General features: G+C 37.0%; 2 protein-coding genes across 7 annotated transcripts; one reads left to right on the top strand and one right to left on the bottom strand.

Annotated features, from left to right (window-relative positions):
- The first annotated feature begins 1,140 nt into the window (after window positions 1-1,140).
- Window positions 1,141-7,226, top strand: ecd (ecdysoneless homolog (Drosophila)). 3 transcript variants are annotated; one of them, XM_016269725.1, is made up of 14 exons: window positions 1,141-1,269; window positions 1,395-1,625; window positions 1,712-1,917; window positions 2,258-2,436; window positions 2,542-2,734; window positions 3,146-3,274; window positions 3,416-3,541; window positions 3,701-3,786; window positions 4,288-4,394; window positions 4,567-4,777; window positions 4,859-4,926; window positions 5,659-5,708; window positions 5,739-5,879; window positions 5,965-7,226. In XM_016269725.1, the coding sequence occupies exons 2-14, from the start codon at window positions 1,415-1,417 to the stop codon at window positions 6,172-6,174; spliced, it is 1,917 nt and encodes a 638-aa protein (XP_016125211.1). In that variant the 5' UTR covers window positions 1,141-1,269; window positions 1,395-1,414; the 3' UTR covers window positions 6,175-7,226. The 3 variants fall into 3 exon arrangements, with proteins under 3 accessions (XP_016125211.1, XP_016125210.1, XP_016125208.1); XM_016269724.1 differs by having other exon boundaries at window positions 1,715-1,917; window positions 5,659-5,879; XM_016269722.1 differs by having other exon boundaries at window positions 5,659-5,879.
- A 779-nt stretch (window positions 7,227-8,005) lies between these two features.
- On the bottom strand, window positions 8,006-14,386 carry LOC107583504 (uncharacterized). 4 transcript variants are annotated; one of them, XM_016269726.1, is made up of 6 exons: window positions 14,023-14,386; window positions 13,682-13,754; window positions 13,450-13,580; window positions 13,020-13,227; window positions 10,884-11,181; window positions 8,006-8,513 (listed from the first exon to the last, which is right to left on the bottom strand). In XM_016269726.1, exons 3-6 carry the CDS (start codon window positions 13,479-13,481, stop codon window positions 8,125-8,127), a joined length of 927 nt encoding a protein of 308 aa, XP_016125212.1. In that variant the 5' UTR covers window positions 13,482-13,580; window positions 13,682-13,754; window positions 14,023-14,386; the 3' UTR covers window positions 8,006-8,124. The 4 variants fall into 4 exon arrangements, with proteins under 4 accessions (XP_016125212.1, XP_016125214.1, XP_016125213.1 ...); XM_016269728.1 differs by having other exon boundaries at window positions 14,183-14,386; XM_016269727.1 differs by lacking the exon at window positions 13,682-13,754.
- Window positions 14,387-14,838: the final 452 nt, after the last annotated feature.

The raw sequence follows: 14,838 nt of genomic DNA, 5'->3' as shown, positions 1-14,838 counted from the left end.
CATACTAGGTTGTTCGAAAAACAGATTCTTTTTAAACATACTTTACATTATTACAACACCTCTCTCCCCAGTCTGGCATGAACGGCTCGAATAGTTCCTGTATCAAATAAAGGCCCGCCTTCTGAAATACGAAATGTGCTGTGATTGGTTAGCTGGGCCAGTGTGTGTTGTGATTGGCAGCACTTGGTGCCTGGTCGCCGGTGAAATGTCATGCCCCTTACCATAGCTGCCTGCTGCGAGCTTCAGTGTAAATATTGCATCAAAATCAAATCAATTTGAGCGCAATTTAAACCCGGATGATTGTAACCACTCTAAGTTCGTCTGCCTTGGAAAAGCTAGCGTGTCTCCGACATAGTGATAACACTCGTTGCCTTCTCTAGTGCAGCTCAACCAGGTCTCGTCCCATTCGTCGATATTTGTGATATCACAAATCCCGGAAAATATGCGTTGTAGTCCAAACGAGTCGTTCGTTGTAGTTTTTGAAAAGTGATTTCTGTTCAATGAAATATCTCCTTTTGAGCTGGACTTTGAGCTTTGTAACTTTGCAGATCTTTTTTATGCTCAAACAACAACATGATGGACTAACTAAAGTTGAAAAAGTGAAAAAGCATAATAGGACCCCTTTAATTTAAAGTATTAGATTTGATTAGAATATAAGATTTTAAAGGAGCCTAACTGTTTTTAAATTGAATGTGTTTTAAAATGTATATTTATTCCTGTGATGGCCAAGTGGAATTTCAGCAGTCCTTACTTCAGTTTTCAGTGTGACACAGTCTTTCAGAAATTATTCTAATATGCTGATTTGGTGCTCAAGAAACATTTTGAAAACAGTTGTGCTGCTTAATATTTTTTTTTTGTGGAAAATGTGATACATTTTTTCAGAATTCTTTGGTGAATAGAAAGTTCAAAAGAACAGCATTTATGTGAAATAGAAATATTTTGTAACATTACAAATGTATTTTCTATCACTTTTAATCAATTTAATACATCCTTGATTAATAAAAGTATTCATTTATTATTATATTTGAATAGCTCTTCAGCGGTATTTTATTTTCAACATTTCTGTTATTATTATATATATATAGATCAAATAGCTCAAAGTGACCCTTATTTTGAACCGAGGACCTGTATGCTAAACTACGACACTTCCGGGGCGTGTACGGAAAAATCCTGCGAGCTCAAGCTCCAAAACATGTCGAGCTGTCCACATGACCGCCATTATTACGCGTTTATTGATCAAGCTATCCCATAACTATTAAAATATCACAGGTAATATCCAGACTCTTATCTGTATAAACAAATATCTCACATGCTGCGTAATTTCTGTGATGTATAGCGTTCGATAGGCACGTGTCAGGAATCTGGTGACACTGACCTATGCTGCTCCCTTCCAGCTTTCAGGGTATAATAAGACATGAATATGGATTTTTTAAAAAGACCTTCTATCCCTGAAGACGCAGTCCAGTATCAGCTTTTTCTGGTTCATCCTGACCCATCAGACGCAGAAGCCCATGAGAGATTCCTCCAGCAGATCCTGCAAAACATCCTCGCTGAGATCGCCCCTCTTCTGGTGCAGTACATCTGGCAACATCAAGCCTTCAATCTAAGATACCACCCTGAGGAAGGTATGCATATGTATATCAATTTTGCAGTTCTAGAGAGTGTACATGTGACTAAGTGACCAAAAACGATCTTCTTTTACACTCCATAGGAGATGTGCCTGCGCACCTGGGCGGTGTTACTCAGTTCGGTGAGAATGTGGAGGACGAATGGTTCATCGTTTACCTGCTCAAACACATCACACGCACTTTTAGTGATGTAGCTGCTGTTGTCTACGATAATGATGGACAGTTTCTTCTGATTGAAGCAGCTGAACACCTGCCAAAGTGGCTGGACCCCGACAGCAGTGAAAACAGGGTTAGTATTGGTAAAACCATGATATTATAATGTTTTATTGAATATAGCAATACCATGGTACTCCTTCGGGCACAAGTATGGTAATCTTTTTGAAATGGCATCTGTCTGAATTGTCGTATATCTTTCGCTGTGAATGTGTAAGCATTGAATTTAATACCAGCACTGATATCGCCACAGTTTTTGGATGGTTATCATTTTCAGGAAAAAACCCCACTTTTTTTTTGTTTTGTTTTTTTTTGTTTTTATTAAAGTAAGGTTGTTCTTGTTATCATCCTGAGGTGCATATATACGCTGTTCCCATTAGCTGTTAACTTTTTCTCTCTGTTGTTGTCTTTCTGAGGTGTTTCTGTTCCGGGGAGAGCTGCATATATTACCCAACCGCACACATTCTGGAGACGTTGGGTGGCCCAGAAACTCAGTGCCTGCTGTGGGTCAGGCTCTAGAGGTGCTGCATTCACACACTGAGAGCTGTTTAGCCAAACTGCCCATACGCTCAGCTCTAGCCAGGAGGCTGGATGGGTGAGAGTGATGATATTGTTTAAAATAAGTATTTATACCGTTTCTGTTTTAGGTCTGTATGTTTATTTTAGGTTGTACTCAATAAAGATTTGTATATGTGTGCAGGTATCCAGATAAAGTCCAGCAGAATTTCCACCGTGTTCACTGTTATGTGCCTGCGGGCATTGCTGTGGTGTTGTCTAGGAGGCCTGACCTTATAGCCCCTGCCGTGTCTGCTTTCTATCTGCGTGACCCTGTTGACCTCCAGGCCTGTCGAACTTTCCGCACGTTTCCTCCTGACACTAGAGTTATGACATCAGTAAGAAGCAGACTGTTTAGTTCCAAACAAATGCTGTTTTTAAGAGACATTAATGAATCCTGATTTTGATCTTGATTTCCACAAAAATACTAAGCAGCAAAACTGTTTTCAGCATTAATAATTATAAGAAATGCTCCCTGAACACCAATTTAGCATATTAGAAGAGTGGAGTAATACATTATTACTACCATATTAAAATAGAAAACAACTTTCCATATTTCACAATATTACTCTTTTTATTTCTCAAATAAATGCAGCTGTGGTGAGCGTAAGAGATTTGTTTTACAAAACACATTAAAACAAAATCTTACCACACCTAAACTTTTGAATGATAGTGTACATTCAACCTGATGTAGTTTTTGAAAACTCCTCAGGTAACTATGAAACTGTTCCCTTCCCCCTTTCCTGTAGGTAAAGTTTACTCGCTGCTTGTATGCACAACTGCAACAACAGAGTTTTGTTCCAGATCGGCGGAGTGGCTTCACGCTTCCCGGCCGCTCTCATCCCCAGTACAGCGCTCATGAGCTGGGAATGAAACTGGTGAGTTTGCTATGTGTTATCTTGTTCCCCAGTCATGTATGGAGAAAGCTGACAATTAACATGCAGGTTTTAATCTTACAGAGATGAACATCTGTTTCTCCAAGTATTTTACAAGTGTTCTTTTTTCTGTTCATGTCTAAGGCCCATGGTTTTGAAATCCTTTACTCCAAGAGTGGACAGTCCTCATCAGAGAAAGAGGCTTCAGTCAGCAGTAACCCACTATGGAGAGGCTTTTTAGATAGTCTCAAAAAGAATGGATATTTTAAGGTAGGAAAGAGTTTCTGTTCAAAATACTCAAATGAAGCAGATGATGCAAAGATTCCTTTGCCTGAGAGAAACGATTTAATAAAACATAAACGTCTCTTTCATTTTGTATGTGTGTGGATGTGTTTTTGCTTATGTGTTTGTGTATTTTTGTAAACCCAGGGTGAACTAGAAGGATCCGTTCGATACAAAGATCTAATGACATCAGCAGAGAGTTTCTTCAGACAGTCTGTAACCAGCACTCACCGGTGAGAGTGACTTTTGAAATATTATTTGTTGTTCAAAATCAAGTTTATTTGACTTTATCTGTGTGTAAATGTACTTGTATGTACGTGTAGTTCTACGGTTTGGGGTCACTAATAAATTAATACTTTTTTATTCAGCAGGGATGTAGTAAATTGATCAAAAGTGACAGCAAAGGTGGTTTATGTTACAAAGGATTTCTGTTTCAAATAAATACTGTTCTTTCGAATTTTCTATTCATTAAAAATCCTGAAAAAAAATGTATCACAGTTTCCATAAAATATTAAAGCGCACTGTTTTTAACATTGATAATAATTAGAAATGTTTCTTTAGTACCAAATCAGCATATTAGAATGATTTCTGAAGGACCATGTGACAAATGTTTGAATTATATTTTAAAATATTGCTGTCTACTGTTTTTTATATATATAAAAGATATGCAGCCTTGTTGAGCATAAATGACTTTTCAACAGTAGTGTGTAAGTCACATGTTACTCTTTCTCAAGCCCTGACATTCAGAATCCTGGTCAAGAGGTGGTGAATGTCTTTGAGGATGCCTCCTACAGTTTGGAAGAGCTAAAAAATCAAGAGGCACATCTACCACCAGAGGACAGTATGTATTCTATCTGATATTGTTTTCTCTGTGCGCTGCACATATTGGCATCAACTATTGAGTGTAATCTAGTATAATTGATTCACTGCTTTTGTTGAAAGTGAATCGAGCACAAAAATGGTTTCTGTCTTCTCGGAATCAATAGTGTTGTCTTCTCAATCGCCCCCTGTAGGTGATGCGTGGTTAGACATCTCACCTCAGGAGCTGGAGAGGCTGCTTGAGGAGAGAGGAGGTCGAGGGGTGAGCGATGGCACTCGCAAGATGCCACAACCTGATGAGGAGCTGCAGGAGGAAGAGGCTGGCTACAGTCTCATAGCTGTAACGAAAGGCATGAAGAACTTCATCAATGCCATGTCCTCTCATGAAGGAGCTGAAATACCTAGGTAATGATATTCCATCTGAATTGTCAATACTTCAGTTATTATTCACCATGATAATTTGTCTTTTCCTGAATTGTGTTTCAGATCTTGTCTGGCTGAGCCCTTTAGTTATGATCCAGATGCAGTAACCAGTGCACTTGATAGACTGCTAGGTGAGTTTGATTTTCAGAGAAATTAGACCATTTAAAACAATCCCACTTTTGGAAAAAAGGTGTGTGTATATATATATATATATATATATATACAGTGGGGCAAAAAAGTATTTTGTCAGCCACATATATTTTTTTTAGTTAAAGCTGATTTATTTTTCTTTAAACTGAACTCTTTGTAATTTTATTTAGAAATCAAATTTATTCCTATTTTTATGCCCAATTTAATTGTCTGCACTGGTGGCCGACCAGTATTGATTTATTTATTTTTATTGCTGATGGTATTTTACAGAGCATGATGGCTGATATAAAGTCAATGTATATGATATCACATTGTTTCATTTTAGAGAAAAAACACATGCCTAACAATTGCTGAAATGAAATTCATATTTATTTCACATAATATTTACTAAATTAGAAATAATTAAAAAGTGAATACATTTAAAAACACCAATTTGACCAAAAAAGAAAAATCTGTAAAATAAACATTTATTCATATGGCAACTTCTTTATTCTGTCTGTAATCCCATTATAATATATTTTTCACAAATAAAGTAATTTTACGTTGTCGATTCTGTCATTTCTGATACATTGGCCAAATAGAAAAACTGATGGTAGTTTGCTTTTTGTTTTGTTTTTGCTGATGGTTGTAACTAACAAATGCTAAATATATTGGTTAACTGCTGATCTGCACTACCCGAAAAGCACTAATAATTTGCACCTCCTGTTTTACAGGAAGTAAGGATGATGAGTTAGACTCTGACGACTTCGAGGATGATGATGATGATGATGATGATGAAGGCAATGATGTCAACGATGATGAAGAAGTGCAGAATGGCGAGTCTCAGGAGCAGGCAGGTGCCGAGGCGCTGGACAGTCTGAGGAAATACATGGATGAAATGGACCAGGAACTGCAAAGCACAAATATTGGCAAAAGCTTTGCACTGAATAACAGAGTGAGTCTCCACAGATGTTGTTTATCCTGTGCACATAACCTTGTGAATTTTTTATTGATTGATTTATTTTTCCATTTCCTTTTAGGCCAGTAATAAAGCAGATGCATCTAAAAGCTCATCATCCGCCTCAAGGTCAGAGCATGTTGAGGAAGAAATCCAGCCGCTTGATGTGGATCTCAACCTGGTTTCAAATTTACTGGAGTCTCTCGCTTCTCAGGCTGGCCTTGCTGGGCCTGCTTCTAACCTACTGCAGAGTCTAGGCATCCACATCCCACCTGACGCAGATCAGTCCTGATACGTCAAACTAAAGTGGGAAAAATCAACTCACAGAGACTTATCACGCACTCAGTGTTCCTTCACCTAGAGCACATCAACTGTTCCTCTATCATGTGGCTACATTTATGGTGTTCTGCTCCACACCCAGTACTGAACTGTGAATTATTACATCCTAACATTGGCGTTTCCTTCAACACAGAGCACTTCCCTAAAAACTAACTGGGAATTTATTCTCTGATAAGATGTTGTTCTCCATTAAATATTATTTTATCTTTTTGAATAAAGATAATATTTTCTGAGATGTTTCATAAATTACGATTACGTAATTTGAGATTAATCAAACCGATAAGTATGCACTGCAACAGGAAATATCAGTTACAGCTATCTATCATAGAAAAGGAATGGCGATATTTCACAGTGCTTATCTACGCTGACATTACTGATAAACTAAACAAATTGCATGCTCGTGTAACATTAACCAAGTCTTTACAGATAAATCAATCATGCCTGATTGGAAGCAAAGCCTCAGAACTTTTTTACCCTCATGATTCTTGCTTGGGCAGACTTTGGCTTACGCTGGTAACAATATAAATGCGTAGTAGGTGTGATCTGTATCTGTGCGTTATGTACTGCTTACATCATAAAGAAAAGGTGCTGGAAATGTTCTAATTCTATTTATACCAAAATATGAGAAGAAAAACAGAAACACTAGTTTAGGTAGGAGAAGACCTCATCAATATGTTTTATTTGCTCCAAACATTAACAATAATACTGTAGTTTGTACTGTATATTAGGAGCTAAATAAATACATGAGTCACAGGTATTCAATTTAAATAATATATTACTACTGTAATAGTCTTAAGTCATTGTATTGCAGTTTATATCCCTTTATAGCTTATAGTTTATATTTCTAGAAACCATGCAGTGAAGGGCTCCTCTGGTCTAAGTTTGTAAGGTTATTGTAAGAGGAATGGCATACTTAGGTGACTCTCACAAAGCTTGTCAAGAACATGCTTAGATCATATTTCACCCTCAAAATATAAAAAAAATTGAAATATATATATTTTGCATTAAAAATGAAGGTCTTTTTATGGCCTTCAAGGTTCATTACTTCTGTATTTTGTAGTTATTTTCATGGCAATTAAGCGCATTGTCCATTCTTTTTACTGTAATGCATCTGGATGTTTGTCATTTTCATGACTTTTTTAAAATAAAGGCATAAGTTTAGTACAACCAATAGGCTACAACCATAACTTCATTTTTGCATTGCAGTAATTAGAATGAGGATTTTGCACTATAAAACTGTGGTTTATTTATGAAACTATCATGAAAATTACATTGCAATGCAAACCCTAAAGGTCCTAAAAAAGGCTTAATTTTCTTTATGCAAAAAAATATAATAAAACAATTTTTTTTCTTTCTCAGAACTTCCAGCTGAGACATAAAAATAATAATATTGCCTGTACAAAAAAGCTGGTCTGAGAGACCTGTATTTTACCTTTAATAATTTAATTCCAGAACTTAAGTATCAGCTCCTTCATGAGTAGTCAATAGTTGTGTCGTAGTTTCAGTGCAAGAGAAGAAAGGAGTCGCACATCAGTGCTAACTGGTAGCATTACCATATTAATTCATTATAATCATCTTAACATGGTTGTCATGCCTATAAATTTGGTTTTAATACTGTTATCATCAATCATGTATTTGATTGGTTACTCTACATCAGTGATGGGCAAACTTGGCCCTTCCAGGCCACTTTCCTGCAGAGATTTGATCCAACCCTGATAAAACTCACCTGGCTGTAGCCTTCTAGTAGTCTTGAAGACAATTATTAGCTGGTTCAGGTGTGTTTGATTAGGGTTGGAGCTAACCTCTGAAGGAAAGTGGCCTGGAAGGGCCAAGTTTGCCCACCCCTGCTCTACATAAACGGTTCCTCTTCAGAATGATCTACACTCTGATTGGTCCGTATGTCCTATAGCAGACTGAACAGGGGCAGAACCAGCCCTCTGGTCGCATGCAGCATGGCTGCTGGGAGAGCAGAAAAATACAGTGCTGTTACATCCACAAAGAGAAGCTGCACAGCACCCAGCAGTAACATCCCAAGCATGTATCCCAGAAACAGCAGACTGTGCCAGTTGCCATACATCAGTGCCTTTGGTCCATCAGGGTGCAAAACACACAGGAACCCTAACAAGAGGGTACGTGTCACTGTCAGAGTGTAGTAAAGGTCAAAGGTTGAGGCATGGCCTTGCTCTGTCTGGGAGATTTTGGCTAGCCAGGCAAGAGAGACGCTGTGAAGGACAAGGTTAAGGGGAGAGTAGATGTACTCCAGCGGCTCTATCGCATGAAGTCCTTTACATCCTGAAAAGAGAATTTAAATGCGATGAATGACTTTAAAAAATGGCATATTCCTCTTCACAGATATTTTAAGCTATCATGCACTGAAAAAAAAACCTGATGTAAAAACAATTTTCACTCAGAAATTGCTAGTAAATTTCACAACAGAGGGCATTTTTAGCACTGTTGTTTCCGTTGTATTTTTTTTTCATTGATTTTCCCCATAGGGATTTTAAAAAAGTCTTTGGTAAAGCATTATAAGCTATAAACAAAACCAACCAGCAACAATGTGAATCAATATATTTGAAGCAAAATAGTATTCAAGTATTCATACAGAATGACAAAGGTTCAAGACTGTGTACTTTAGTGACTTTGACAGCTTTAGTGAGGGAAAGAACTACAATCCCAGGAACCATTGCAGGTGATATAATTTAATTAAAGGGGTCATATGATGCGATTTCAATTTTTCCTTTCTCTTTGGAGTGTTCAAGCTCTTGGTGCATAAAGAAGATCTGTAAAGTTGCAAAGACTAAAGTCTCAAATCCAAAGAGATATTCTTTATAAAAGTTGAGTCAACCACACCTACCTAAAACGGCTCGTACTAACACGCCTTCACATGTCTACGTCACAATGTGGGAAGATTTGCATAACGCCACCTAAATGTTCACGCAAAGAAAGAAGGCGTAACTTTTATTCTCGCTGTAGTATTGTTGCTGCCGTCGCTGTGTGTTTCGTTGTTAAAGCGAAACTACTTTGTTTAGCCTTCCAGAAGAGGACGTGGACGTGGACGAAGCGGAGTTCAGCCTGGGGTCGTCACATGTGGTTGCCGCAAGCCCGTCCGCCGCTGCTCACTCTAGCCGCTGGCCTCTGCTCACTCTAGGCCTTCGGCCTTCGCTCACTCTAGCCCGCCGTGTGTGATGCTGTGTTTCGTTGTGAAAGAGAAACTACTTTGTTTGGCCTTCCAAAAGAGGACACAACTAGAAATCAGTGGTTAAGTTGTATTTACAACACTGTTCCAGAACAGTTCAACCCAAATATTCAGATGTGTGCAGCACATTTTATAGAGGACTGTTTCCTGATCCTGGTAGAGTAGACTACAATGCCGGCTGTTCTGACTCACAGACTGTAAGTAAGTTTTTTATATTGAAAGAATTTGCCACTGATGATTCAAACACGAGTTTTGAGCAGTGTAGAGTAGCGTTTGTAGTTTGTCATTTCTCCAATCACAAATGCAGACATGGTTTTATGTTTACGCGGCGCAGTGCAACGCGTAAAAAGAGAGTATAAGTCATTATAATCCGTAATTATGTCCCCACTGGATGCAACAAATGCCTCGTTTATAATGGGTTTTAATGTTTTTGTATCGTCGCAATGCATCACAATATGGTAAGGGTCGTAACATTTCCGTCACATGGTTGAGGTATTCGGCCAATCACAACGCACTGGATAGCTGGCCAATCAGAGTACACCTCGCTTTTCAGACCGATGAGCTTTGTAAAAATCGACGCGTTTCAAAAAGGCGGGGCATAGAGGAGAAACAATAATGTACAATATGTGGAAAATAATGGGTTTTTTTTTACCTTAAACCACATAAACACATTTCATTACACCAAATACACAAAATAATGTTCTTTTTAGCAACATCATATGACCCCTTTAAAAGAACGGTGAAAAATAAAATAATTTATTTACAGTGTTTGTACTGTTGTTTCGACTGTAGGGAGACCGAAACAATTATGTCATTTGTGGTGCTTCATAAAAAAGGGCATTCATAGCACGCTCATTGGATGAAATTTTCTGGCCGCAACTCTGATTGGTGGAATTTTCTGCACTGCATCATGGGTAATGTAGTTCATCATGAATTCAGCTGTTAAACTACAATTATGTTCTTTGAATTTTCAGAACGTTGAGTTTTATCAAGGTTTTATGAATGTTAAGGAAATATTAATTTTGATAATTTTGCAAACATTATTGGACCGTTACTTTTGAGTGTTCTCTGAACGTAGTGAATTGAGTAGTAACATTTAAAAAATGTTAGATTAACATTTAACTAAATCATTTCAGAAACTATGATTCATGAATGTTGTATAATGTTTTTGTGCTGACATATTGAGAATATTCTTAAAGACCAGACAACTTTTAACAAACCTTCTATTAATGATACTGAAATAATGTTCATTACTTTGAGAGAACATTGCAAAAACATCAGCCAAATTTCTGAGAACGTAAGCTGGATAACAACTTAGGAGCTCACAACAGCTCGGCCTTTAAAGGTTTATATGCTATGATTAAAAAAAATTCCCTATGGAGAAAATGAATGAATTTTTTACTTCTGGAACCCGACTGTTGCAAAGAATGATAAGTAACACATCAAATTAAAAGTGAACAGTGTACCTGTGACTGTAACCGAGGCGACAGTGAGCACAGTCAAAAGGGAGGAGACATGGATGGAGCCTGGCATACTCAGTGCAAACAGGTGACCCAAGCTCAGACTGACCATTGGGAGGAAGCGGGCGATTAGCGGGTACAGGCCAGAGTGGGAACAGGCTTCAGCCCATATGGCCAGAATGCACTGCATGCTCCCACAGACCGCCGGCACAAACAAACGCTCGCCCAGCCTCAGTGAAAAAGGCTTCAGGTGGATCAGACCCACGCCGTGCAAAGCTAGCAGTGCCAGGAGATTTAGAAACACCTGAAGGGAAGGAAGCAAAAGCAAGAGGAAGTTTAACAAGCCTAAAACACACTGGAGATTAAAACGTGATACACAGTGCCATAAATGCCCAGAGTCATATACCGCTGACTTTTCATTGTGTACCTAAGAAAACTACTTTCAGAGCATAGATAAACATAACAAATGATAACATGACATTTAAGCAGTAACAGCTGTATCACACTACTTTAAACAACATTTTACCATTTTTAGAATTAGTATACATGCAGTTTTAAGACCACATTTAATACACTGAATATTTGTCACACTGCAATCCTACTGAACTGTGCAAGTGAACTTTTTTAAAACTGTTAAACAATTACAGCATAATAAATCTACATTTTCTCTTATATATACAGTAGAGCAGGATCCAAACATCTGAGATTGGATTGAAAATCTGGGATTGAAAATAAAGTATTAAGATTTTGAAATGATGAATCTTTATAATGCAAAATGAGTAAGATTCTGTGCTGTTTCTAGGTCAGTAGTCAAACAATTTGTGACACTGATCATGTGACTCTTTGTAGAGATGGTCACAAGCTCAAGATGCTCTTTGGATCATGTCAAATTATGCTTGTGGAGCTCATGCAGCTCACATGCTACTGTAATTAAAGCAAAAGAGGGATGACCTAAATGCTAAGACGTTCTGTACTTTTATTAAACTGATAGTTTTACTAGTATTCTCAGACTTTGACCCCACTGATATATATACATTTTAATCTAAAATCTTCCATCTGTCAGCAGCTGACATCCCGTCTGCATTTTAAACATATAGCCCAGCCATAACATTCAAACACAAACAGTAAAAGGACTCCACCAGTTTAAAGCACTAGTCAAATGATCACATGTGACACACCTAATGATTCATCAGAGATCTGCCCAGTCTTGTGCTTTACACCCTACAAATAATCTATGTACACACTGAGAGATATGTAACGCTGATGATGATATGGTTTATATGCAAATTACTTGTGTAGGACTTTAAATAATGGTCCACTTGACATAATCCTGGCATAAAACACCTTGACATCTCATGTTTGAATGGAAAGTTTTCCACTGAATAACAGCTTGGCTGAAAGAAATCTACAGTGTGATTTTAGAAAACTTGGAATGTAGCAAACAAGTTGTAAGGAGTACATTCATGCCACTTTTCTGAACATATTAGAGTTTCCCTTTAACTTTCATTGTATGAAACAGCAGCTTAGACATACTGCAAAATGTCTTTGAATAACTGAGAGCTTTTTAAACTTTGCCTAAAAAACGAATCTTTTCAATTTAATTCAATCAGATGCTTTGAAACTTTATTTTATTGAGATTTTATTTATAGCATCATTTGGGCATCATCATTTTTATTAATATTCTGAATCATAATATTTTCATTTTAATTCGGTTAAAGTTTCAGAAATGTTGTTGTGTTTTTGTCATGTTTAGTATTTTTTAATATGTCTATCTATATAATTTTTTTCAGTTTCAGTTATAGTTATTTTAGTATATCAAGTTTTCAGTTAAAATTATACATCTTTTCTAGGCAACTAGCTGAAAAAAAAACTTTATTTATTCCAGTTTTATTGGTTTTAGTTAACTATAATAACCCTTTTTAACTTTAATTAATAATAATTTTATAAATTATTTTTAATTTGAAAAGATTCATATTTTTTTTATTTTAAACTGGCCGGAGCTTTCTGCACTGACCCCGAAGGGGATTAGAAAGCCAGAAAAATCCTCTGATCATTAGTTATGTAAGGCAACTTTAAAATCTGCATGTTCAAGATCATAACTGATAAATAACTGATAAAGATGAAGCTGTGTGGGCAAAGTACCTGTATGAATGCAAGTGGCACCACATAAGGATAGTGATACTGGGGAATGAAGATCCGGCTTACAAAACTGTGTAGATTATCTGCCAGAGCATACACAATCACAGCCACCAGGGCCGCGATGCACAGCAGAAATGGCACCAGAGGTTTACACACTTCATACACACAAGCTCTCAGAGCATGTGGTGTATGCATCTGCCACCATGCCGAACTGAAACATACATGAACAGACAGTAAATTGATTAAGCCTTAATAGACATTTTTACCCCTAAATCTAAGAATATCACATTAAAGATACTGAAGCAGTATGGTATAATCTCACAAGCATCGATGATAGAGAGATATTTTATGGCTACTATGCACAGCACATTAACAAACAAGTATTCACATTCACACATTTTAACCAGGCTTTGTGCTCATTAAATGTTCTTACCATCTGGACACCAGATTTTGCCAGGGGTCCATACTAGCGGTCCACCCACCCCAGGACCGGTGGAGTGGAATATTATTATTAATTTTGACCTCTTTACAGCATCAGGGTTTGGAGGACAGACGTCAAGCTACCTGCACACAAACACAAGATATCAAAAAAATCCAAAAAAATGTCACCATCACTAGAAAACTTTTATAAATAAATCAACAGCAGCATATAGGCTATCACTGACCATTATTTTTGCCCAATGTAATCTTCATTTCAGCCATTAACACAAAAAACGTTGCCATATATCTTGTCTTGTCCTGTAATTCAAATTAGTATTGTACGTAAAACACAAAGTCCAACATTTTTGTAAACGTTTTAACTTTTTACAGAAAACATGAAAAATAGAATAATAGAATTTAACATTTTAATTGTCAGATTATAATAAAATTAGCCTCCTAAAAAAATAGCCAATTTGATAATTTAATTAAATGTATCTAAATAAATTAATAAAATACCAAAATAAATAATAAAACATACAGTACAACGTACAGAAAAGAAAAATAACGATAATATAGACAAACTCACATCTCTTGGTCGTCAAGAGATCTTGTTTTTCCGTTATGTATTTTCGCCACGGATTGACTGAAAAAAACCTGTTCAGTCTCTGTCATGAGGGACCAAGCAGAAGTGGACTTTGATCTTATCTCACTCTGAGAGGAAAAAAAGAAGAATTATTTGAACTAACTTCCGTCGACGAGAGGTTTTCTTTCACCCGTTTGTCTGGGGCCGGTCAAATCTGTGTTTCTCCTGGATTTAGTCCTTCCGTTACCTCTCGTTCGAGTGCTTTGAGAGCATATATCTGTACCTGAGACAGACTCAGGACAGAGGACAAGCGGAGTTAATAATTGAATGAGTCACCTTGCAGCATGAAAGCTCATCACGTTGCTCGGTAAATATGTTCTTACCGCCGACGCATTTATATTGTTGTGCACCACACACACACATTAAGTGTTTTAGGCGTAGTAAAATATATTGAGAAGTAGTAGAATACAGGCTACATAAAAAATACTGTGGAACCTCCTATTTTAATAGTTTTACTCATGCTGTTATTTACTTAAGATGATTAACTTCACGTTTCTTTATTGGATATATAATGAAGTGGTATCTTTAAAACAGACAGAAGAAGGGCATATTTGTCAGCCAAAAATGTTCCATCTGTGCCATCTGTATATGACAGTCACCCGCCCCCCACCTATAAACTTTATTGCTTTGATAACCAAACATTTGTAACGCCAACTACACAATGCACAAATGTATAGAAAAAAAGATATGGTCAGCTATGTACATAAAAGCAATACGTTCATATATAGTAATGTAATTAATAATTACAACGAATGTATA

The sequence above is a fragment of the Sinocyclocheilus grahami genome, unplaced genomic scaffold (genome assembly GCF_001515645.1).
Source record: "Sinocyclocheilus grahami isolate Dianchi unplaced genomic scaffold, SAMN03320097.WGS_v1.1 scaffold54.1, whole genome shotgun sequence".
NCBI classification, from domain to species: Eukaryota; Metazoa; Chordata; class Actinopteri; order Cypriniformes; family Cyprinidae; genus Sinocyclocheilus; species Sinocyclocheilus grahami.
This window is presented reverse-complemented; position numbering and strand designations above follow the sequence as displayed.

Bases quoted from the DNA above. Each gene is read 5' to 3' on its own strand.
- ecd (XM_016269722.1), top strand. From the start codon at position 1,415: ATGAATATGGATTTTTTAAAAAGACCTTCTATCCCTGAAGACGCAGTC. The intron at 1,626-1,711 runs GTATGCATATGT...TACACTCCATAG, and splicing joins AAGATACCACCCTGAGGAAG to GAGATGTGCCTGCGCACCTG. The intron at 3,275-3,415 runs GTGAGTTTGCTA...TTCATGTCTAAG, and splicing joins ATGAGCTGGGAATGAAACTG to GCCCATGGTTTTGAAATCCT.
- LOC107583504 (XM_016269726.1), bottom strand. From the start codon at position 13,481: ATGGACCCCTGGCAAAATCTGGTGTCCAGATG. The intron at 13,228-13,449 runs GTAAGAACATTT...TGTATGTTTCAG, and splicing joins CAAAATCTGGTGTCCAGATG to TTCGGCATGGTGGCAGATGC. The intron at 8,514-10,883 runs GTACACTGTTCA...TTCTCTTTTCAG, and splicing joins CGCCTCGGTTACAGTCACAG to GATGTAAAGGACTTCATGCG.